The following is a 25,260-nucleotide window of genomic DNA, read 5'->3' as shown; positions in this document are numbered from 1 at the left end:
ACATTTCTTAAGTCCATTTATATCATATAATCCTGTTTAATTTTACATACAGCACTTAACTGTTATCTGAAATCATCTTATTTGTCCATACTTAGAATCTGAGATTCCTGAAAGTTGACTCTTATTTATATTTTCAGCAACTATTATAGTGCCAAGTTTATAGAGAATAAATGAAAGTTATTTCATTCATTCATGTATTTATTCACTCAACAAATATTTACTGAATACTCATCATGTATCCCAAACCATTCCAGTCTGGATGCAGTAGTAAGTAAAACAGACATTAGTCTATTCCCTGAATTGTTTGTACATTGGATTTTTGGAAAAAATGGAATAAGATTGCATTTCCTTTTGGAATAGAATATTTTAAATTCAAATTGTCAATAATGAACTTACCTAATTCTGTAGGCATAAATTTCCATATGAATTGTTTTTATTGTAGTTTTTTAAATTTAAATTTTAGTTAACATGCAGCACAATATTGGTTTCAGAAGTAGAATTCTGTGATTCATCACTTAGATACAACACCCAGTGCTCACCACAAATGCCCTTCTTAGTAACCATAACCCATCTAGCCCATCTCCCACTGACCTCCCTCCACCAACCCTCAGTTTGTTCTGCCATTAAGAGTCTCTTGCGGTTCGTTTCCCTCTCTTCTTTCTTCCCCCTCCCTTCCCATTGTAGTATGCAGCCATTTGTTTATTTATTTTTGCTTTTATTTTTTGCTGTTGTCATTTGTTTAAAGTAGAAGGACCTAAACTTTTATTTGTATTGCCTCATTTAATCCTGACAACCAGTATGTGGTGGTGGAAACTATTACCTAATAGTGGAGACTATTACCTCTATTTAACACACAAGGAAATTGAGGTTCTGGATACAATTTACCCAAGACATTGCCTTAGGACAGAAGTAGTATCTGAATATAAGCCCAGAGGATCTGAAGTTAAAGCTCACATCCTTTTCTACACACCTACTGCCTTCTTACGATATTAGGATAGCCCAGGAATTTTTAATAGGGGGAAAAGTCAAAAGCACCAAAAATGACAAGGCCCACAGGACCTTTGTGTCGCATTTTGTGACCACGGGAATTCTCTCTAGCTGACCGCTTTGCATTTATGTTTCCTTTCTGAGCTCTGGGCAGTGTGTCTTCTTGCCTCCCAAAGATCCTGTCAGGACTATAAGTAGGTAGCCTGTGCCACCCTAGAGGTAGTGACTTCTGTATTTCTGACACCTACTGTTTTCCTGGTGAATAAGACCAAGCAGTGGGTTTCATCACATGGATGCTGCCCAGGGAAGATAAAACCAAGGAGCTGAAGGAAATGATGGAGAAGAAGGAGGTAAGGAGAAAAAGGCAAGCTCAAAATGAGCTAAATTTAGAAATCATTTGGCATTTCACCGTTCAAGTTACAAAATTTGTCTTGTTTTCCATCAGTCCAAGTTTGGCCACTAATTTGAGGTGTGACCATTATCAGGTCTCTTTGTCTCTCTGTGTGTCAGGTTGGTGACACTACGGAGGGTCAAGCCAGTCCTGGTCGGCTGACCTCGGATGTCCTTAATGTGAGATCATGAGCCCTTGTATGTTTACATCACTGTTACTTTGGAATTTTCCATGATATTCAGCCAAATACAATGTTGATTGAGACAATCGGTGTACATTTTTAGTATTAAAAAAGTACATTTTGAAAGAACTTGAGACTTGACTGACACTCAAAGAAGTGAGAAAGTGGTGACATAAATAGTGATGAGGAAAGGGAGAAGAAGAAGAAGGAAGGAAGAGAGGGGAAGGAGAAAGAGAAGGAAGAAGACGAGGGGGAGAAGGAGAGGCAAGGAAAGAAGGCAACAGGAATAAGAACCGCAGCAACAACAAACAACAAAACAAGAAAAAGTTTCCTTTCAAATTTAGACTAAAGCTTTTCATTTGACGTTTAAGTAATCCTTCTCAAACTCTGAGTATCTCTGGAAGTTCCCTAACTCATCGAATACAACTTTTCCCAAAGATTTCATTATTACATCCTGCTGTCATTCCCACTAAAACCCATAAAACCAAGGCTCAAAGTTCCTCTTGCATATAATTGGCCAGTTAACATTTTTTTCTCTTTTAAGTTAACTTGATCAAACACATAGTTCGTCCATTCACTAAAGTTTATCAGTTGCTTCTCACTAATCCTAATATTCTGCCAAGGTGTACTCTTTTCTCGCTGAGGCCAACATCTGCCTGGGGTTTGTGTCTGACGTCAATGTTTCAGTCAAATGTCCTTCCCTCTGCCTCCGTGATGCCCCAATCTGGAATCAGTTGGTTTTTTCACTCGCCTACAAGTCCAATCTGTCCACAGCCAACTAATTAGAAGGAGCTGTAGGAGGCTGATGGCCATTCCCTAAAAGAGGACTATTCACACCACTCCTCACCCCCAGAGCTCACTGTACTGATACTCAGCAAGGGCATATGATTTGCTCTGGCCAGTTAAATGGGAGAACAATAAAACTTGAGAAAAAGAAAGGTTTCTGTTCATCACAATTCCCACATCCTCTGGCAGAAGGAAAGAGAAGGTGAAGGGGATGGGATATAAGCAAGAGAGGTCACAGGGAAGAGGGAAAGGGTAGTGGCATGATCTGAAGAGAAGTGACAGAGGAGCACGGTCAGTGTATGAAGATGACCAGGACTCTTCTCTATCAACACCTTGCGTTAGCTACAGTCAATGTGGAGTCCTACCTTCCTGCCCTGTGTGTCCTGTACATCTCTTGTCCTCAAGGGCCACACTAGCTTTCCCTCCCGCAGGCACAGGATGAAGACTTTTCATTAGCAGCAATCATCATGGTGCCTGTTGATCAATGAGTAGGGTGACCCTTGTTCGAGCCCTGCCTCTGCTTCAGCCAAGTTTGACTGGCTTTGTGTGGCGAACCCCCTATTGCCCACTACTAGCTGGTCTACTGTTCACAGCGTTCATAAACCCACGGAGCCTGTCAAGCTTGTGGAGTGGTGCTAAATGGAAGGGGGTGAGCTTTTAGACTTGGGACCTGGGTGGGCTAAACTCATTCGGCCTGAGGTTCTCCCTAAATTGCAGTGATATCATGCATATCTTTGTGAAGCTTGAACTGGTGTCTCTCAACTTCTGGTTGAGCAGCTGTCTTCAGATTCACATGCCTACAAGTGTCTCCCCTGCAGTAGCTAATCCTTGCTTTCATTTGCAGCTTCTGCTGCTTGGGATGACCACATTGAGTCATCCCTCTTCCTTTCATATCCTAGCTCTGTCATCCTTCTTCACCGGCCACCCACTTCCCTGCTGCACAGGAGGTGTTTTTTCCAAGCTTAAGAATTAGAGAGGAGATCATGAGCCCCTAAGCAGTTAACGATCACAACTTGACACTTGTACTCTCTCCTTTACCGGAGCAGGGACCCCTAGTAAAGGCAGAAAGAAAAAGCAAAGCAAAGAAAAAGCAAAGCAAAGAAAAAGCAAAAGAAAACTGGTGAGGTTTCACATGTGAAACCTTGTTTTTCCAAACCAGAGGGAAAATAATTCTAGTGCCTCCTCTCCAACCCCATTCCGTTTTTGGCTTTTGAAGCTAGGGCTTGTGTTTTTATTAATTTGCACCAAATGGATGCTTAGCAACAACAATCAAACATGCTGTATTAAATATAAAACTACTTTCAGAAGGAGTTCAGAATTACAAAAACAAGCTCATTTGGGATATAGCTCTTGAAGACCCACATAAATAGAACATAAACATTTGAAGGATATATAAAGATATTTACCTCATTCCATTTATTGATGGATGAAATGCAGTACATCAAATCAGATAAAATTTTAATCTGATTTAAATTTATTTTGTTTCATTTCATTTTATGGTACTTGCACTCCAAACTAAGAAAACTTGGTTTTAGTTTTCTTCATGGCATGGTAACAGAAATAATTGTCAAGTGATGTTGAAGTTTATTTAAATCTGATTCAAAGGACAGCACAGATTTAAAAATTTTAAATTATGTTAAAAGATTCTTATGTAAACACATGGGGTTGAATATCTGCTCGAGGCAGCAATCCCCAAATTTTAGTGGCTCAACACTGAAAGTTTATCGTGTGCTTTCTTTACATTTCAGTGTGGGTTGGGCTGGGGGTAGGTGACCCTTCTCCACACACTCATTCAGGGACCCTGACTTCTTCCATCTGTGACCTCACCATCCAGTGGGGCCTCCGACCCATCCACTGAAACCCAGAGGGAAGAAGAGAACAGAGTGGTCCACGGAAGGTTTTTAATAGGCTAGGCTAGGAGTCTACCACTCTCGTCCAAATTTCACTGGTCAGAACTCAGTCATGTGGCCACACCCAAGTGCAAGGAAGGCTGGGGAAATGTAGTGTTGTGCTTCCAGAAGGAAAGGGGAAACAGTCTGGTGGAAAGGTTTCTGGTGATCTCTATGAAGACTGGAAAAAGCTCCTGACTCAGCAAAGGAAAATCAGAAATAAGAGAAAGTGGCACCATCTGAGGGGAAAGGGCACAAAGCAAGAGGTCTGCAGTTTCCACTTTTGTCTTTTCACATGAAGGACGTGGACCACAACCTCAGAGCCTCCTCTGGGTGCCAGACAGTGTCGATATGATGCCCCCACTGGGAGGTGACTCAAGTCCTTTGGCCAATCTTGGATTTTGACAACAGCAGTTCATTCAGTATCCATTGTGTTTACTGATGTTCTATTTTCTTTTTTCTATGTTGAAATATATTCACATAATCTCATGATAAAGAAGAATGCCCCATATTTCAGAAAGTCCCAGGAATACGTAGTGTATGTGTGTCTGTGTGCGCACATACACACATGCTGGTGGGGTTAGTAATAGACGGCTGTTGAGAAGGGAAGCAGACAGAGAGCTGAAATTCAGCAGTAAGTGCAATATTTCATAGAAACTAACTACCTGGGGGAATTGGCAGAAGGTTGAATGGGCTTTTTCTCCCAACAACCCTATCAAGCATCATAAATGCTAGTTATTGCCTACTAGTGGCTGTTTTGTTGGAAATAAATCCAAATTCTGTAGTATCTACTGCACTTCCCATCTACCACACATCTATTCTGGAGATTGGTCCTGTGGGTTAAGGAATGTTGATGGAATTCGGTAGGTATTTTCAGAGTGAAATCACTGAAGCATCTGATAACATGGCTAGGTAGCTAGACAAAGTGAATGCTTTTTACTACTGTTCCAAGTCTCCGTTCTCTGATTATATATGTTAATTCCCCCCCTCCCCATGACGGCAGTGATAGGAAGTATGAAAAGATCCAGCGAAAACAGATTTTTAAAGTAACAACTAAAAATGCACTAAACCATCCTCCTGGTGGACAGAACTGCTCTGTGACACTCAGAATGTCTCAGGTACGTCTGGGCTTATAAATTACTGGAAGAGATGATTGTCTATTTAGTGCTTAGAGGTGTAGGACTTTGAAAGCTTCAGAACAGTATCTGAAACATCTGTGTGACTCACTTTGGGGTAAAGTGTGGGCAGTGACTAGAAAAGGAAGCAAAAACAAAGTTAGCACAGGTCCTAGAGCCAAAATGCCTGGATTGAAACCTGGCTTACCACCTGCTGCCTGTGTGACTTGGGAAAGTTACTCAACCTTTCTGTGCCTCAGTTTCCTCTTTTGAAAATGGAGACGATGTTAGTACCTACATCACAGGGCTGTAATGGGGGAAGGGCTCATAGGAGGGAGACAGTCTGACTGCTCTATTGATAGAGACATCTTTGAGGGCAGGGTATTCCTCTCACTCCCTCTCTTTGCCCAGTGCCTGACAATTTCTTGGCTTATTTTAGATGATGGATGAATGAATGAATGAATATCCCCAAAAGTAGTTTCCTGAATGACATTATAATACAGAAAACACTCAGTGGGGCGCTTGGGTGGTTCAGTCGGTAAGCATCCACCTCTTGATTTTGGCTCAGGTCATAATCTCCCAGTTCATGAGTTCATACCCTGAGTCAGGATCTGTGCTAACAGGGTGGAGTCTGCTTGGGATTTTCTCTCCCTCTCTCTCTCTGGCCCCACCCCCACCCCTGGCTCGAGCTCGCTCTCTTTCTCTCAAAATACATAAGTGAAAACATTAAAAAAAATTTTAAAAAACAGAGGCGCCTGGGTGGCTTAGTCGGTTAAGCATCCGACTTTCACTTAGGTCATGATCTTGCGGTTCGTGGGTTCGAGCCCCGCATCGGGCTCTGTGCTGGCTGCCAGCTCAGAGCCTGGAGCCTATTTCAGAGTCTGTATCTCCCTCTCTCTCTGACCCTCCCCTGCTCACGCTCTCTCTCTCTCTCTCTCTCCTAGAAATAAATAAAAATATTAAAAAATATATTAAAAATTTTTTTTTAAAACATTAAAAAAAAGAGAAACCTCAGCAAAATCTGAATGTGTAGAGTCTTATAAACTGGATTGTGGTTTTGGGGCTATCTAGAAACATTTTCATGAAGGTTAGTCCATTTTCGTTTCAAACTCTGACCTACAGGCGATAATGGCTTATTTTTATTTTATTTTGTGCCTGTTTATCCTTTTGGCCAGGTGAAAGAGTAACAGAGCATGGAAAGAGTGCTGGGAATGTAACCGGGGGCTAGACAGGTTGTTTTGTCCTTCGTGTTTGGTTTGGTCTTTACCTCACCTGAAAAAAGCATTTGCATGGAAGAGGCAGGTGCAGGGCTCAGTGAGGCATCTTCCACCAGAGAGAGCAGAGGGGAGGAGGGACACCTCTAAACATTCGGTTAGCAAAGAACCAAAGTTGTTCCCAGCAAGCTGGCTGCGAAGAATGTGAAGTATGTGGGTCTCAGACGAGCGACTGTTTGTCTAAAACCAAAACGAGAGGACATCTGCGACGGGAAGAGCAGAGTGGCAGCACTTACAGCTACTGGAGAAAAACAGTTGTGGTCCTGAAAATATAACAGCTAGAAATTTCCCAGGTTGAACAGTGCCAAGAGCTGCAGTGAATATTGACTGCAATTTGCAGGGGAGCCTACGAGACCAAGGAGTTGGCCCAGAAACATTTTAATCCTTGTCGCGACTTGTCGCTGCATGGCACTTGACGGCCACCAGAGTTCACAAAGTGAGTCAGTCTAGACCCCAGGGTGACGTGGCTATTGTGATTAGCCCTGCTTTACAGGCTGGGAAACTGTGGTCGAAAGGGGCCGAATGGTAAAGGCAAGAGCCAGGACTGGGATGTGGGGGGTTTGAGTCTAACCTCAGTTCTTTCCACTGCTCCGAGCTGCCTCGCCCTTCCTTCATGACAAAAGATGCCGAAAGGCCTGTAGCTGTGATTTATTTACCCCCCAAAATCTAGCCCGTAGTGGGCACCTGCTAAGACACCACCATGACAATGTGTGTGTTGCATTCAGAGGTGAGGTTTGCGAAGGGTCTTAGCCTCCTCAAAACAGGCTTCTCGTGTTGCAGAGGAGAAAACAAGACCCACAAGGTGTGACTCAGCTATGCCATCAGGACTCACTTCAGAGTATCTTCCTCTAAACCCCACTGCTCAGCCCAGAACAGTGTCCTTTCTTTATCCTTGGCTCTCGCAAGAGGAGGGTCAGGGGATCTCTGCCTAGTGTTGCAAAGAAAAGCCTTGCCTTGGAGCTCTTTTTATTTTTAATGTTTATTTAGTTTTGAGACAGAGAGAGAGCAGGGGAAGGGCAGAGAGAGGCGGGGAGAGAATCTGAAGCAGGCTCCAGGCTCCCAGCTGTCAGCACAGAGCCTGATGCGAGGCTCAAACCCACGAACCACGAGATCATGACCTGAGCCGAAGTTGGACGCTTAACCGACTGAGCCACCCAGGTGCTCCATCTTGGAGCTCTTTTTTAAGGAAAAATTCTGCTTCCATGTCTTCATATGAGGGGATGAAATGAAAACTAAAACACCATTGCCTACTTCCACCAGCGTAGGCAATCATAAAACAAGCCTTCTCCATAAAGTAAGGTAAGCCATTTTAGAATGCTTATTTTATGAATCAATTCATCCCATTTCTTGGAACCGAGGACCACAGTCAGTATTTTCTTATTGAGAGTGGTTCTTCTTCGTTGTTGAAAGAGAAAAGGCAAAGCCTGGAAAGGCCTTCCACAATGCCAAACACAATCCATTGATATTGCCTCTTACTACTAGCATCAACTTATTAACATGATTATCTTTCACTTGTGGCATCACTGGACCAAAATATGGAAACCTTCAGAATGTTCTTACAGAGCAGTTTGTTTCCTCCTTTGCTGCGCCAGGAGAATAGAATGTAACTATTTCACATGACTTACTGGAAAGCTTCTAAGTTTAAGTCATTTCTGTCCTTAACATGTAGTTAGGTTGTGGGTTTTATGAGCCATCAAGGCCAACTCTTAAAGAACAGGGTGAATAGGGTGTCAGGGACCCTACAGTGAAGTTTGGAGAAGCCAAGTGAGGTTCCCCCTACTTAGAAAAGAGTATCCATTGGACTGGCAAAGGGTGAGGTGGCTGAGCCTGGGAGACCAGAGTCCTGGAGACTTTGATGGAGATGTGAGACCAAGGGAGTCTAGGCAGAACAGATCATAGGTTCCAAGGTTCTTGCCATGCTGAGCGGGGCCCAGAACCCAGAAGAAGTCATGGGACTTTCACGGGCAGCAGTGATGCCAGAGGCAGACTGGAAACATTGGTGACTAAGGACACTTGTCCCTTTTTCTAATCACCAGGACCATCCCTAATTTTACTAGGAAGCTGGGAAGGATGGAGGGCCCTCAGAATTAATTATTCATCTATAATTTGCAGTTGGCCCAGAAGAACAGGACTTCAGAATCTGGAATGGTGATGCTTTGTAGAGTATTTAATAAGTTGTGTTTTTTGCACATCTGCCTTATGTTCTAAGAGTCATACTTACCACATTACTTATTCTTTTTTAATTTTTTNCATGACCTAAGCGAAAGTCAGATGCTCAACTGACTAAGCCACCCAGGCGCCCCACCACATTGCTTATTCTTAACAACAGACTTTTTTTCACAGCTATATTGAGATATAATTGATATACCATGTAACTCACCCATTTCAATGTAACATTCAATGGCTTTTTGTATATTCACCGAGATGTACAAATCATCACCACAATCAACTTAAAACATTTTACAAAAGTAGCCCTATGTCCCTTAAGCTGTCCCTTGTCCAATCGTCTCTCTCTCTCTCTCTCTCTCTCACACACACACACACACACACACACACACACACACACACATCCGAACTCTAGACAATCACTAATCTGCTTTGTCTCTTTGTGGATTTGCCTTTCTGGATATTTCATGTAAATGGAATCATACAATATGTAGTCCTTTCTATCTTGTGTCTTTACTCAGCATAATGCTTTCAAGGTTTATCCATCTTGTAGCATTTACCAGTACTTCATTTTTTTAAGCCTTTTTTTTTTTTAGTGAGAGAGAGAGAGGAAGAGGGAGAGAAAATTTTAAGCAGGCTCCACATTCAGCACGTAGCCTGACGCATGGCTCATGTGAGATCATGACCTGAGCTGAAATCAAGAGTCAGATGACTAACTGACCCACCCAGGCGCCCCTCATTTCTTTTTAGAATGGAGCAAAGAGGACTATAGGCATGAAGAAGATTGTTCAGGTAGGCTAGCTTATGCTGTGATGGCAAGCATCAGTATTTCCTGCACACTGTATGTCTAGTGCAAATCTGGGGAAAGGATTCTTTCCCTCTCAGTGAGAGTCAGGAACCCAGGCTGAGAGAGGCTCTCTGCCTTTGTTTTGCTGCTAGCTCCCCCATCACAATATCGTGAAGGGGGAAATAAAGACCATTTATATCTCATGTCCGTGTTTCAACTTGGAATTGACACTCATCATTTCTACTTACAGATAATTGGCCCACGTTGGTCACATGACCCTGCTTAACTGTCCGGGCCCTGGGAAATTTGCAGAAGCGCCCGACATTCATCAGGCATTAAATATCTCTACCACACAGAGCCTGTCTAGTCCAGCATTTTTCAAAATGTACTGTTTTGATCCCTGGGACAGAGGTTGTGTGTAGAATAGGTTCTACAAACAATGAAGTGTAGTCACCTAATGCCAAGTGGGACTTAGCAGCTTTTATCTGCCTTTCTATTGCGAGATCTACAAATCAATGTGTTGAGGCATGAAAAGTTTTGCTGCCCAAAGAAGTTAGAAGTCTCCTTATTTGTTCCATTTTTCAGTCTTCAGAGAATCACTCACTTAAGCCGCCTTGCCCAGAGGGCATGATCACCAGGCACCCAATATCCTACAAGGGCACAGATTCTCCGGCTTGGACTTTAGCTTCTTAAGCACTAAAACCAGATGTTAGGCTGAAATCTCTCAAATTCTGTTCTCTACACGTTTATTTTCAGTCACAACCACAAGGAAAGTCAGAGTTTAGATGCATTGTGATGCAGACACCACGCCCCCTTTTCCTTCAGGTCACGTTTATAGGATTCTTCCCAAAGTTTCAAGTCGTCTGAAGGTGAAGTGTAAACTAAGACTCTTTGGCATTTAGCTAGTTCCTGTCTGTGCCAGAAGAGAAAATCCATATATCTTCCTTACCTTCTGGCCTCTTGGGTCCCTAATGACCAGGACTATTTTTGTCAAGGAGCAAGGTAGGACAATGCTCAAAAAAAAAAGCTGTTAATAGATGATACATGATATGCTATTAGAATTTATGACTTTTTTCAAGATTTACATATATATTCTAATACTAAAAGATGCATGCTTTCAGATGTTTTTCTTAAAACAGTGAATGGTCCCCTCCCCCATCTGTGGGGTCTAACTCTAGGCCAGTCAACTGCAAGGTTCTCATGAGGAGTGGGGGCGGGGTAGAGAAGGAAGCTGAGGAGGAAGGAAACGGGCACCCAACAGGGGTCCTCTTCCTCCTCTACCTGTAAAGTAGGCTACACCACAAATTAGCCACATTTTCCCTAAGTGGTAAGAAAGCACCCAGAGTGTGGATTAAAATGACACCAAGGTCAAAGGTGCCATCACCTGTGGCTAACACTGTCTCTTTTGGAAGGATACGGTGCTGACTGGTGTTACGAGGACATGTTCTGCAGTCAGACATCCTGGGTTCAGATCCTGCCTCTGCCATTTAGCAGTTGTATGGTCTCACCCAGTCTCTACAAGCTCCATTTCTATCACTTGTGAAATAGGGATAGTAACAGAAACAAACCAAACATATTGGACTAAATGCATTTATGAGACCAAAGTAAATGGCTGGGCCAAGTAAGTGCCACATAGTAACTGCTCCAGTGACAAAAGGTCGGGTTGTTGGTTTCTAGAAAGTAACAGCCATTTTGTTAAGAAAATGGGTAGTTAAACCTGTTGTACCCTTGTCAGCAACAACCTTTAGCCATTTATTAAACTAGCAAAAGATGAGATTGTACAGCTAACTACAAAACTCTAATTAAAGTTTATTTTGATTACCCAAAGCCAAATTATGGGGATATTTATTCTATTTTTTTTTTTGAGAGAGAGAGAGCGTGCAAGTGAGGGAGGGAAAGAGAGAGAGGGAGACAGAGAATCTAAAGCAGGTTCCATGTCCAGCCCAGAGCCCAATGCAAAGATCCTCACATCTCAGTCGGATGCTTGACCGACTGAGCCACCCAGTGGCTCCTGGGAATGTTTATTCTAAAACCTTTTCTAAAACAAAAGATACAGTGCTGATGAAGCCGGATGCCGTGGTCCACCCTCATGGGGATACTCCAGCTCCTGGACCTGCTATACCAAGAGGCATAGGACCAAGAGAAGCATTTGTGGGGAAGGGTCTTATTTTGGGGGAAGAGGTGTTATTGACACACAACATTACATTAGTTTCAGGTGTACAACACAGTGATTTGACAAGTCTACGTGTTATGCAGTGCTCACCACCAGTGTAGCTACCATCTGCCCTGTTACATTACTATTACAGTATCATTGACTATATTCCCTATGCTGTGCCCTTCATCCCCGTGACTTACTCATTCCATAACTGGAAGCCCATACCTCCCTCTTCGCTCCACCCATTCTGCCCATCTCCCAACCCCTCCCTTCTGGCAACCACCAGTTTGTTCTCTGAGCAGCATTTTTGAGTGCTGTCCAGGGTCCTCCATCAGAGGGAAATTCATAGCCAGAGCGCCACTTAGAAAGGGAAACAACTGTGGGGGTTATTTCCTGCCACGGTCTAAACATTTGTGTCCTTGACAAATACATAGAGTGCAGCCTTAATGTCCAAAGTTGATGGAATTAGGAGTGAGGGCTTTGGAAGATGATTAGGTCATGAGGGGGAAACCCCATGAAAGGGGTTATTGTTCTTATGAGAGAACACACGGAGAGTCCTCACCTCTTCCACCACATGTGGACGCAGGTAGAAGGTGCTAGCTATGCATCTGCTAGAGGCCCTCACCGAACGCCACCATGCCAGGGCCTTCATCCTGGACTTCCTAGCCTCCAGAACAGTGAGCAATAAATTTCGGTGGTTTACAAGCCACCCAGTCTCTTGGCATCTTGTTACAGCAGCCCAGATGGACAAAGACACTTTCTTTTTTTCCGCACTGAAATGTCACTATGACTTGTAAGTCTAAAGAGTATGATCTCTGACTAAACGCGTACACTGGGGTTTCGGCAGGTGACTTCTCAATTTAAGTGTTAATGGTCAGCCTCCCCATTTCCAGCTTCAATGATAAGTTTCCAGGGGGCATCACCACCGAGTTCTGCAGTTCTGTCAGGAAATGCACCAACTCTCATTCCTGCTTCAGGCTGCCAAGGGGAACCAGAGTCATAATCTGTGCCCATTTCTGTCCTCGGCACAGGGAGAAGGAGGGTTCACTTTTACTACCACACGTGCTACCACATGTGCATCCGCGAGGGCGTTCTGCACATCTGTATTAAAATATGATCACAACCACATGCTCAACTTCATGCTCTTCACCTAACCGCCATGTCAGCCTCCCCTCACATGTCTACCCTTGGATGTTCTCGCCCCACCCCGAACTGCTTGTCCTCTGAAATTTTAAAGGAAGACAGTCTGTCCTGTGACCACAGCCCTCTGCCAGGGCTCTCTCTATTTGTCCCCACTACTTTTACTCTTCAACTCCACCTGGAGTCCAATTTCCTGACTGATTGTTTCTTCTCTTCGACCTTTCTCTGCCTCCTCTCTCTTCCCTCTCCACCTGGTACTCTTAGGTTCCCCTCAACCACACTTATCTCTCTTGCAGACGTTCATCCAATGATCAAGATCCCGCCTGCATTAATCCTGTTTCCCCAGCTCTCCTGCAGGCTGCTGGAAGTTCCTCAAGAGCTCAAACACAAAACTGCCATGGTATTCCATCATGAGAATATCTCCCCTCCCCTCACTGCTGCCCCCACTTCTCCATTCCCTCGCTCTCATGAAATAACTCACCTTCCACTTGACATGGAAAATAAGATCTGTCAAATGAGAATTTGCTCAGTTTCCTACTACTACCCTTATCCAGAGTCCTTCCTCCTTGCTTCTTTAAGGGTAGAACATGTGACCTTCCTGCCTCCTTCTACAGCAAATTCCTGTGCGTAGGATCTCAATCCCAACACCTCCCATCCGAGAGGTTTTGCACAAAAAACTATCTTCTCTATTGTCTGTTATTTCAGTGTACCTCTCTCTACAGGCTTTTTCCCATAAGCACTGGAACATGCTGGTGTCCTTCCCTGCATAAAAGAAAGGGAGGGAGAGAGGGAAGGGAAAAAGGAAGGGGAGGAAGGAAGGAAGGAAGGAAGGAAGGAAGGAAGGAAGGAAGGAAGGAAGGGAGAGAAGGAGGTAGGAAGGAAGTCCTTTCATGTCCCCTTCCAAGCAACACTCTCCCTTTTCTCCCCTTCACAGGAAAACCCCATCTGTGTTATGTGTGTGTCTCTGTCTCTGTCCTCCTGTGACTTCTTCAGCATACTGCTTGTACAACAGCAAGTCTATTCTTTTTTTTTTTTTAATTTTTTTCAGTTTATTTATTTTGAGAGACAGAAAGAGCAGGAGAGGGGCGGAGAGAAAGAGAGAGAAAATCCCAGGCAGGCTCCATGCTGTCAGCATGGAGCCAGATATGGGGCTTGAACTCACGAACCATGAGATCATGACCTGAGCTGAAACCAAGAGTCAGACGCTTAACCTGCCGAGCCACCCAGGTGCACCGCAAGCCTGTTCTTCAACTGTGTTTACACAGGCTTCAAGTAGAAAAACTACAAGACCCACTACACCTTGGACAACCTGCCTATTAAGATTGGGCTACAAGTTCAACATCAACCCAGACCTTGACAAGCACTTGACCCGAGTATCTTCTGGACATCTATCCAAACAATAAGGACTTGGCTACCTTGTGCCACCATGCAAAGCCACCCTACGAGGCCATGCCTTCAAGTTCATCAACCGCAAGCGAGATTAGTCTCACCTCCCCTGTCAGCTCACTGGTAGCATCTTCAAGCTCTGATTCCACTTCAAGCACTACCACTACCAGTGGCAATGGGCCAATAGATAGATGGATAGATATCTAGGATTCCAGAGCACGATCATGCCTTCTGCAGGTGAAAACTATTTGTCGCTTGCAAAGCAGCTCCTGACATAATGCTCAGTCTCTGATGTCCGAACATGCCAAGTGAATAATAGACCAGACTTCCCATCATGAACTGAGTATAGCTATATTTACCAAGTGTAATATCAGCTGGGCTCAGCAGCAATCCATTACACAATGAATATGATACATTTGGGATCAGGTTCGTACAAGTCCAGAAGTCAATTACATAACAGGTCATCACTTACCTCTCTTTTGCTGATGCCTCTCTCTCAATTCACACCTTTGGCCCATTGGATATGACTACCTGACAGAGGAGAAAAAATCCTAGGCTTGGATGACACATAGGTTGGCTTGAGATGATGGAACAAACTGACTTCTACCCCACTCAGCCACATTCAGGAGTGCCCCTAAAGGATAGCGGTGAGGGGAAATTCTACCACTGGGCCGAGTTTTGAGCAAGATACTTGGCCATGTTCTTTGCGTGGAGGCAGAGTCTGTGGCAAGAATATACATAGACTCTTGGGCAATGGCAGAAGGTTTCGTTGGTTGATCAAGGCCCAAAAGAAACAAATTTGAACAATGGCTGACAAGATGGAGGCTATCCTCTCACTAAGGCAGATGTAGCCACTGCCACAGCTGAATGCCAGGCCTACCAGAAGAGCGCAGTACTGAGTTCTTAAAACACCCCACTAAAAGGGAGAGCCAGCTACTTTGAACTCTACCCTGGAGAGAGCAGTGATTTAGATCTATAATATAGAGTCCCAGCCTAGGGAAGTAACAAGATATGGGACCTCCAAGTGTATTTCTTTTACCATTATTATTTTTTTAACCATTTTTACGGTCAACAGATCTCCTGAGTCTGCATTCTTTTTTAAAGTGCATAAACTTGTCAACTAACATTCATCCTTACCCAGCAAGTGATGGAGATAAACACTAGCCCTGTGTGGCTACAAATTCAGCTGCAGTGTACATTACAGGCAAATACAGTGTTTCACTGTGGGCATCCGCAGTTCAGGAGGGCCCGTGTGCCCTAACAACACTCCTGCCATTTTTAGCAGAGCCTGTCACATTTGGGTCTGCAAGGCTCAGGTCTGCTGTGGACTTGTAAACTGCTTCCTTCAGTCCTTCCTGTCTCCAGACCCCACACCTGCTTAAGCTAAGCTGCGGGTGGGTAGCTCAGCTTCAGAATCACTGGATTAGTCTGGAAGAGTTAATGCACTCCAGAGTACTTAATTTTCTCCTAGGGAGTCATCTGCTCATTGGTAGGAAACAGATGACTAAGCAGGCATTATCAACTCCACAGGATAGTTCTAACCCAGGGCGGGGGGCGGGGGGAGGCAAATAATCCAGAGGACAACATGCACTCAAAGCTTATTTATTGTGAAATAAAGGAGACAAACTGCATGTTACTGAATAGAAGAAGACAAAGCATGATGTCACCAATCACTCTGTTACTAGTGTCATGTCCTGGGCACCAGAGAATTTCTTTTCAGGATTTCACAGAAAACACTTCAGTCAGAAGTCCTAAGTTAGTCGGTTCAGATGCTGTTATTTGCCTTGACATCATTTTATGTGTGTTTCTATACATTAAAAAAGCTATTACCTCCTAACCTATAATTACAAACACCTTCAATCAGATGAGTGCTTTCACCTTAATTAAAATACAAATCATTATATCAATCAGCACACCTTCATTGAATAAACCTTATAGAGAAGGTCCTGTCCTAGGTGTAGCTGAGCACAGAATGAACGTAAGACACACTCCAGGTCTTAGAAAGCTATCATTTTATCCACTCCTTCAGCACCAGACATGTTTACCATAAGTATATTAAGAGAGATTAAGAATTCCAATGGCCAGTTAAGGATCATATAAGAAAAGTAGAAAATTTCCAGAAAGTATTATTTAACATTTTTTTTAAGAATCTAAGACGTTTAGCCTTTTTCAAAATAGAAATGTAAGTGTGTTGCCTTCACAATTTACTACAATTTTCATTCAAATGGCATTCTTTCTATTTGAAGTTTTAATACAGTTATGCATGAAACCAAACTACCACTCCTTAAGAAATGGCCTCCTTTTGAAATCATTTTCAAACATTTTCTGTAAACCATGTATTCAGGCCTCTATGTCAGTCAGAGTGGTGTCTGATGCTTGGTCTACTCTTACATTACCAAACAAACCTACCATTTAGACATTCTCTTGAAGTAAATCCTAAGTTAAGCAGTAGAGCTCAGGTCTAGATGCTTCCAGGCTAGTGGATGGGGACAATCACTCTTCCAGAAGGCCCTGGCCCTCTCTTTAGGCCCAATGGATGTCATTTTCTTTGCTTAAATTCAATTCGGCATTGTCCTTCTGGCTGTTGGACACCTACCAAATGGAGAGAACTCTAAAAGCAGAAATGCAGAAGAGAGATAGAAATTAAGAGACATAAGCCAACAGTTCTAGACCAAAGGTTTATTCAATTGTAATTATCTCTAAAAGGTACGGAATCTAGGTTTGAAAGACCGGAAGTATTTGCTTGATGCGTTTCGAAATGTCAAGCCTCATTTTTAGCCGGACCGGAACAGAACCTTTATGACCTGTTCTATCAGCCTTGAGGGTTGAGGGATGTTGAAAAGCAAGGAAAAGGCAATCAGTTCAATTTAAATCCTCAGTCAAGGTCAAGTTTGAACACAACAAGGCATAGAACAGGCTTCTTAACAAGGAGATTCTTAGGGCAGTTGATAGGAGGAGTTGCAGGGTTACCAGGAACTCCTTGAAGTTGCAACCACAAATTTGTGTATATGAAAAGTTACGTATTTTTCCAGAAAGGGATCCATAGGTTTTGTGAGACCATCTAAGGATCCATGACCCCTCAAAGGGCAAAATGGAACAAAACCAACCAACTGAATGAGCAAAGCTCCACAGTGTTAGCAAAAATGTGCTTGTTTGGGCAAGATAATTGAAATTGGTCTTATAAATGTCCCAAATGAATAGCTCTCATTGTCAGTAACTGGACACTGCTCTCCGGTCACGGGTCTTGTAAAGCTTATTGTTTGCTTCTTAATGAGAGCTGAAATTAATTTTCTAAGACTCTTTGAGGTAAAACAAAGCACTGGGCTTTTGCAAAATTAAAATCGGGGATTCTAGCATTTGATTTTTGCTACTATGACAAGTAATATTTCTTTGGCGGAGCTGATTTCCAAGCCCAGCGATGCCCTTGCACTTGACAAAAGAGTGTTCAGAACATGCCCTGGCAACTCATCCCCTCCCGTCTCCCACAAGAACCTGGTGATGTGAAGGCCATTTCCTGTATTTTGTGATCACCTCATTTTACAATCTAACAAAATAAGTCCAATAATTAATTCTAATCGATCTCTTTCTAAAATGAGAATTGTGAAGTGAAATGCCACTTGAGATCATGAGAATTCACTCAGACATATACTTTTTATAAACTGAGATAGCATTTCTTTTTTTGAGATATTTCTCTTAAAAATGTTCTTAGTAGTGTTGAAACAGAAATAGGATGTGTGTAGAACAGTATGATAAACAGAACTAATAGAATTCTGAGGAAAAAGGCCTGTGCAAGATCTTGCCCAAGGAAGTGGTCAAAATTACTGATCTCTAGGCTTAGGTGTTACAGGGTTTGGACAAATGTCATCCTTCTAATATGATAAGGCATTCCCATGTCCTCTCACCGGTGGTAAAATATTTGGAGGGGACTAAGTCCCGGGAAGAACTGTGACATCTAATTCCGTGGATCGGCAACTAGTATTTGGTGAGCATACGCCTGGCCCTAATCTTCATGTTGACAATAAAACTATACTTGCTAAGAATCTTTGTGAAGGGTTTTTTGATTTCCCTTTCATGGTAGGATTTTGAGGGCTTTTTATCCTGGTAGTTACTTGTACTCAAAATAGAAGTGCAAAAGGAATCAGGGGAAAGTGCTGAAATGTGCATATTTATGAGTAATACAACACTGTCTGTGTCACTTAGGCTCTTACATAATTTCTATTGAAATGTCACCCAAGAGTTTTATTTCTCCCTCCATACATTAGCCTTATTATATCAAGAGTAAATCAAAGCACAATATGCTATGTGAATACCCCTGAAATTGCAATGCTTAATTCCCAAGCTCATCCTCAGGTGAAACAGCACCTTTTATCCAGAATCTTCAAAATGACTTCTAAACATCTGAAATTAATTGAAATTAATTTCCCTTATCACCTAGGTCAGTGGTCCTCAAAGTGTGTTACCCAGACCAGCAGCATTAACACCAGGCGAGAAGGTTACACATGCAATTATTGAGCCCCTCCCTAGATATCCTAGATCAGGAACTCCAGGGGTGGGGCCCAGTATTCTGTGTTCTAAAACACCCCCCAACCCCCCAGGTCATTCTGATGCTTGCACCAGTTTGAAAGCCACTGGCCTGGGAGAACAGGCCTATAGATACACAGAGGAGGTAAATGACTAGAATATTTAATGGTCAGAAGTAGGAGTAAAGTCATGGTCTTTTCACTTCTGTTTAGTGTCTTCACTGTTGCTCACTCTCTGCTGCCTTCTTCCATGGTATTGGCTTCACCAATGAACCAAGGGCTATGACTTACCTCCAAAACTGATGGGTCAGTTTTGGACTCACAGACATGCCTCTCTAGGGAAACAAGCCCAACATCAAGGCCGTGTCTGTTTAGCACAGGGAACAGGGTCAAAATTGGTAAATTCGCTGAGGAGCTCCTTAACACTGTAAATGGTGGAAAGACTGCTATGTGGTCCTGGTCTTATGGTATCGTGGCACATACAGTAGATCCAGAATTAAGGGAATTAAGGGGGTATCTTGTCAGTCTGAATCCACATAGGACACCTGTTAAGATCGAGCCTAGGTGACGGAATTAGCAGCTCATCTCTAGTCATTAAAACCAAGGTGTTAGAATTTATACCAAAGGTAAAAGCCATGATAGCCAAAATTCCGAAAACACTTACCTGTTTCGGTAATGGGTCCAGAAGACTACAGTCATATTTATAAAGCATTAAAATAATACATATCTGAATCTCTAACAGAGCAAACCACCTGAAAGAAAAACGCAAGACTGTCAGTGAAAGGTGCATAAATATCTACCAATAGAAAATGTTTAGAAAGCACACATCTATATTTCAGAGCCAGTAGGCTCTTCTTCACAATATGAGCTTTAACCAGCAGAAGGCCAGAGTAAGGAAGAATTTATTCTTTTCTTTTATAATACTGTCTACTCCAGAGGGTAGTTGGGATGATTAAATTGCTTAAACATGTATGTATGTAAAATGCTTAGCCAGTGAAAGCACTCAATAAATGAGGGCCCAGGTCTCTCTTTGAAGTTTTAGGTAAGTGCTTCCCATCACGGTAACCATTAGCTACACGTGGCTATTTGAACCTAAGTAAATTCAATTTAAGCAAATGGAAAATTTCAGTTCCTCGGCTACTCTAGCCATATTTCATGTACTCAACAGCCATACATGGCTACTGGCCTCCATACAACAGTACATCTTTAGAACATTTTGCATGGTCACAGGAAGTTCTACTGGACACTCTTGTCTGATTTAGACTCTTTTTGCCCATGAGAAATTACTGCCTAAATATTCAAATTCCCCATAACTACCAAATTTATTATTCCTTTTGTGATCCTTCACGAAGATGTCTCCAAACTTTTTGATTGTACACCCTGATAATGAAATATTTGAGCATACTCTACAATATACAGATACTCATTTACGTATAAAGTATATACACATACTGCTGTATTAGTTTAGTATATGCTTTGTAAGGCACATACAAATAGAAACTAACAATATTGAGAGAAAGTATAAATGGAATCCTGCTATTTTTTTGTGCATACCCATGGGTTGTTTGAGTTCTCCTCAGGGAAGGCAATGCCTTTTAGGGGTCATAGGTCTTAGGGAATACAGTGAGTCCAACAGGTCAGAAAATTGGAAGTCATCAGAGACTCACTCTCTTTCTTCACTCTCTATGTCCAATTAGGCACTGAGTCCTTTTATCTTCTAAACACTTCCCCAATCCCTCTCCTTCTTTTCTTATCTCCAGTCTCTCCACTATTCCCTCAGTGCAGTTCTTCATGATTTGTCTCCTGGATTACTGATCAGCTCTCACGTTAATTTCTCTGCTTCCAGTTTCACTTCCCTCCACTCTATCCTTCACTCTACCATTAGAGTGAACTTTCTGAAACATAAATCTGTCACTATGTCCTCTCTATATATATACACACACACACACACACACACACACACACACACACACACACACACACACAAAGGTGCTGATGCTTCCAATCTCCTTCCGATTGACAAAGGAGAAGATATGCCCCCGCCTATCTCCCCAGCTTCCTTCCCACTGATAGCTCCTCTTCCATACCCATGTTCTAGCCACCCTGTATGCCTGACATTTCCTGAATGGTGATGCTCTCTGTTGCAAGCCCTCCCCTGCTTGAGGCCCGGTCTCCTCTGGAGGCATTCTCTGATCTCTTGCTTCTGAGGTGAGGTGTCCTTCTTCTCCACTTCTATGGTCCCCTGTGCACAGCTCAGCAATACCACTTCTTGCACTGAATTGCAGTTGCTTATTAGCCATTTCTCTCCCAGAGGAGGAACTGTATTGTTGAGACTTAACTGTACATAACACGCTATTGGTGCCTCATCATGTTACCTGAAGGAATGAATGAATGAATGAGTAGACAATGGAAAGAGATGCCTTCCATAAAACAGATTCAATTTCCTGCCCTCTTTACCTTTCTTTCTCTGTGTTTCTGTGGCATTTTACACACTCCTCCACCAATGTCCTTACCCTACAATCCTACTATAGCCTACTATATTACAGTTAATGGTTTGTATGTCTGACCCCCCTTGTAAACTACACTATTCACAAACAGTAGCAACCATGTTCTACTCATCTTTGAATCCTCGATATTTGTTGACTGAGTGAATAAATGAATACCAATGACCTGATATTCATCTCAGATAATTAGATTTGTTTCCCACTCGTATTCTTGAAACATCTTGAAACATTCTTGAAACATCTTACTTCAAATGAAATCTGGAGTACTCCACACCTTGTTATGACCCACTTGGATACCACATCATGTCGTCACAAATATTTACGATGCATACTTCACCCTACTTACTTGTAAGTGCTAAAAATAATTTATTCTAAGAGACTATCAATTGCTATGAAATAGAACATACATAATCTTTACTGATTCGAATCAAAGAGCAATTCCAAGAAAAAGCAATTTTGCTAATCTGTGTACAGGTTCAGAACTTCTCACAATTCCATTTTTGTCAGACTTCTAACAAAACGGCACTTCTACTTCTGGCCATGTCTTGCCTTAAATAACTCAAAAACTGAGCAAGATTCACAGTGTAGGATGAAAATTCCCAGGAGATATGAAATCAATGAGGTGAGCTCTGCAATCTCCTGCTCTCTTTCCATGGCAGTTTCCAGGTCACAGTGCGAGGAGAAAGCCCACAGGGACTCGAGGGTCTCACTAAATTAAAAAGACAAGAGATCAAAGTTCAGGGAAGCTAAAGAGACTAGAATTTGCAGGAAAGAATAAAAGAGAGGAGGGAGTTTCACAGAGAGAACAAGAGTGCTTCAGAGAGCTACATGGGGATCTCCTGGAGTATCTGGCTGAGTACTAATCTCAGCATGTGTAAGAGGCAACTATTGAAATGGAGACGAGGGATGAAAAAAGAAAGCTAAGGAACAGTAAGCTGAATAATGACCAGGGCACCCACAAGATATGGAAGTCTGTGTTCCCACATGCAAGAGTGGGGAGATCTTGTGACACACGGACAACTGAATAGAGTTCTTAAAAGATTATTGCCTTATGGGGTGCCTGGGTGGCACCGGTGGTTAAGTATCAGACTCTTGGTTTCGGCTCAGGTCATGATCTCATGGTTCATGAGTTTGAGCCCCAAGTAGGGCTCCACGACGACAATGCAGAGCCTGCTTAGGATTTTCTCTCTCTCCCTCTCTCTCTCTGCCCCTCCCCTGCTCTCTCTCTCTCAAAATAAAAAAGTAAAGGTTATTGCCTTAATTAGAACTGGCATTATGTTGTCTTAAATGCCACTCCTGCTTTACCTTAACAAAGTTTAACAAGTCTTGAAAGCTCATTTTTCTGGGCAACTAACTACATGCCACAGTAAAAGACTAAAACTAAAGAATACAATAAAATCTAGTACCCATGACACTTAAAATTTATTTTAGATTTGCATTTATTCAGAAATGACCATGCCTAAAATAAACGGAAATATGAAATATGGGTGAGAGAAAAATCATTCAAAAGAAACAGATCCAGAAATGAGATATTGTAGACAGCTAGTTAGACATATTCCACAGTTCAAAAGGTAGAAGCACAATGAAGAAAGAAATGGAAGATTAAAAAAAAAAAAATCAAACCTAACTTCTAGCAAAGAAAAATACAGTATTTTAGGGGCACCTGGATGCCTTAGTTGGTTAAGCTCCCAACTTCAGCTCAGTCCATGATCTAGCTGTTCCTGAGTTCGAATCCTGCATTCGACAGCTCAGAGCCTGGAGCCCGTTTCAGATTCTGTGTGTGTGTGTCTCTCTCTCTCTGCCCTTCCTCCATTATGCTCTCTCTTAAAAATAAATAAACTTTTAAAAAATTTTAAAAAGAAGAAAAATACAGTATCTTAAATGAAAATACCTTGGATAGTATTAATAGAAGATTAAAAAAAAAGATCATGAAACTTAATAGAACTCTGGAAAATATCCAAAATGAAGTACATAGATTAAAACAGGACAGAAAAAAGAAATAAACAGAGGATCACTAACCTATAAAATAACATCAAGCAGTCTAACATATGTGTAATTTGGAGATAAGTGGGCAGGAAAAATATTTGAAGAAATAGAAGCTGAAACATTTCCAAACTTGTTAAAACTATTAATTTATAAAGTTAAGAAGCACAAGGAACCCAAAGCAAAAGAAAGATAAAGAAAACCATTCCAAGGCAAATCATAATCAAATTGTTAAAAAAAAAAACAGTGACAAAGAAAAAAGTCTTAAAAACAGTTGGGGAAGGGGGTGCCACAATGAAAGAAAGAAAGAAAAGAAAAAAAAGAAAGAAGGAAGGAAGGAAGGAAGAAGGAAAATGATCACAGGCCTCTCACCAGAAATCATGAAAGCAGAAACAACACAACATCTTTAATGGGCCCCTGGGTGGCTCAGTTGGCTAAGCATCGAAATCTTGGTTTTAGCTCAGGTCACAATCTTAGGGTTTGTGGATTCAAGACCCTCATCAGGCTCTGTGCTGACAGTGCAGAACCCACATGGGATTTTTTCTCTCTCCCTCTCTCTCTGCCCCTCCCCTGCTCACTCTATCTCCCTCTCAAAATAAATAAACTTAAAAATATTTAAAAACAAGAACAAAATCTTGGAAGAGTTGAAAGAAAAAAAGGTAAACTTTGTTCTTTATAATAATACACTGACTCTGGGGGTGCCTGGGTTGCTCAGTTGGTTAAGTATTCAACTTCTGCTCAGGTCATGATCTCACAGTTCGTGGGTTCAAGCCCCATGTTGGGCTCTGTGCTGACAGCTAGCTCAGAGCCTGGAGCCTGTTTCAGATTCTGTGTGTGTCTCTCTCTCTGCCCCTCCCATGCTAATGCTCTGTCTCTGTCTCTCAAAAATAAATAAACATTAAAACAAATTTTTAAAAAAATATAGACTCTGTTGTGAGAGAAACCTTCCTGAATAATTTGGGGGTAAATTTTTAATTTCCTCTTTATAGCTTTAGAGCATATAATCTCGTAGGGGAAAAAAATGATTGTCTTTGAGACAATGTGAAGTAGAGAAAGAAAGCGAGATGTTGAAATGGCAGTCAATTCTTTGGTAGAGAATTCAAAGGATAAACATGTTGTACATGTCTTAAGAAAGTGGGAGATGGTATGCCCAGGGACTGTTTTGAGGATCTCAAGTCCCAAGGACAGTAGTGGACTGCTGGGAGCCGCACTGGCCTCTCTGATGGCAGTCACAACAAGGAAATGGCAGTGTTTGCACAGCTCCTGCTGTGAGAAACGAAAACTGGTATCTCCTTCTGCTACTACTGGCTCATATTAGAAATGAGCCTGCTGGTATTGACCAGGCCTCACAATATTCCATATCAGACCCATATTCTGAACACAGATACCACATAAGGAAAAGCATATTCCTGCCTTTACAAAAGAGATTTTAGATGAGAGCTCTGTGGATGATTGTCAAAAGCCTCTTCCTATGGGCCTTGCATATCAAAGACAATTGAGCCTGGCCCCAAGACAAAGAGCCTAATTTAGAGTTTAGGAACAAACAGGGGTAGAACTTAACACGCACAGCTTCTTCGAACAGATGATGTATGGCAGTCCCTTCCCAAAGGCATACCATCTGCAAACATCCTCCCTTACAGGTGGCTGGGATGAGGATAGAAAAGAGTAGCTAACACATAACCCAAAAGCAAAAGGCTGACACATTTAGGGCCCCCCTGGTGTTCACACATTTAGCATCAAATAGGTTTCCACAAACTAACCAGTTCAAAAACATTCATCCTCTTGAGAACCAAACAGAATAATTCCTAGCCTAACTATTTACGACTTAACATATATACGTCATCCTATTTTTTAATTAAGAACATCCTGTTATTTCCTTAGTTGTACAATTCAACTTCACTATGATTGAGGTAATTCACAAAAGGCTTCCCATTGTAAAAATTCCTTTTTCTGATCTCATGTTGTTCTTGAACCTTTAAATAAAGACACCAAAACC

General features: G+C 42.2%; 1 protein-coding gene across 1 annotated transcript in view; it reads right to left on the bottom strand.

The window, feature by feature from the left end:
• Positions 1-15,843: 15,843 nt before the first annotated feature.
• Positions 15,844-25,260, bottom strand: part of CYP39A1 (cytochrome P450 family 39 subfamily A member 1) — a 102,298-nt gene continuing 92,881 nt past the window's right edge. The window contains exons 11-12 of the mRNA XM_077764777.1: positions 19,442-19,529; positions 15,844-16,868 (exon numbers count right to left, since the gene is read on the bottom strand). Coding sequence (XP_077620903.1) covers positions 16,797-16,868; positions 19,442-19,529 — 160 coding nt within the window. The 3' untranslated portion in view covers positions 15,844-16,796. The remainder of the gene's footprint in view (positions 16,869-19,441; positions 19,530-25,260) is intronic.

The sequence above is a fragment of the Crocuta crocuta genome, unplaced genomic scaffold (assembly GCF_008692635.1).
Source record: "Crocuta crocuta isolate KB4526 unplaced genomic scaffold, BGI_CrCroc_1.0 scaffold44, whole genome shotgun sequence".
NCBI classification, from domain to species: domain Eukaryota; kingdom Metazoa; phylum Chordata; class Mammalia; order Carnivora; family Hyaenidae; genus Crocuta; species Crocuta crocuta.
The sequence above is the reverse complement of the archived record's forward strand: the minus strand, read 5'-3'. Positions and strand labels throughout refer to the sequence as shown.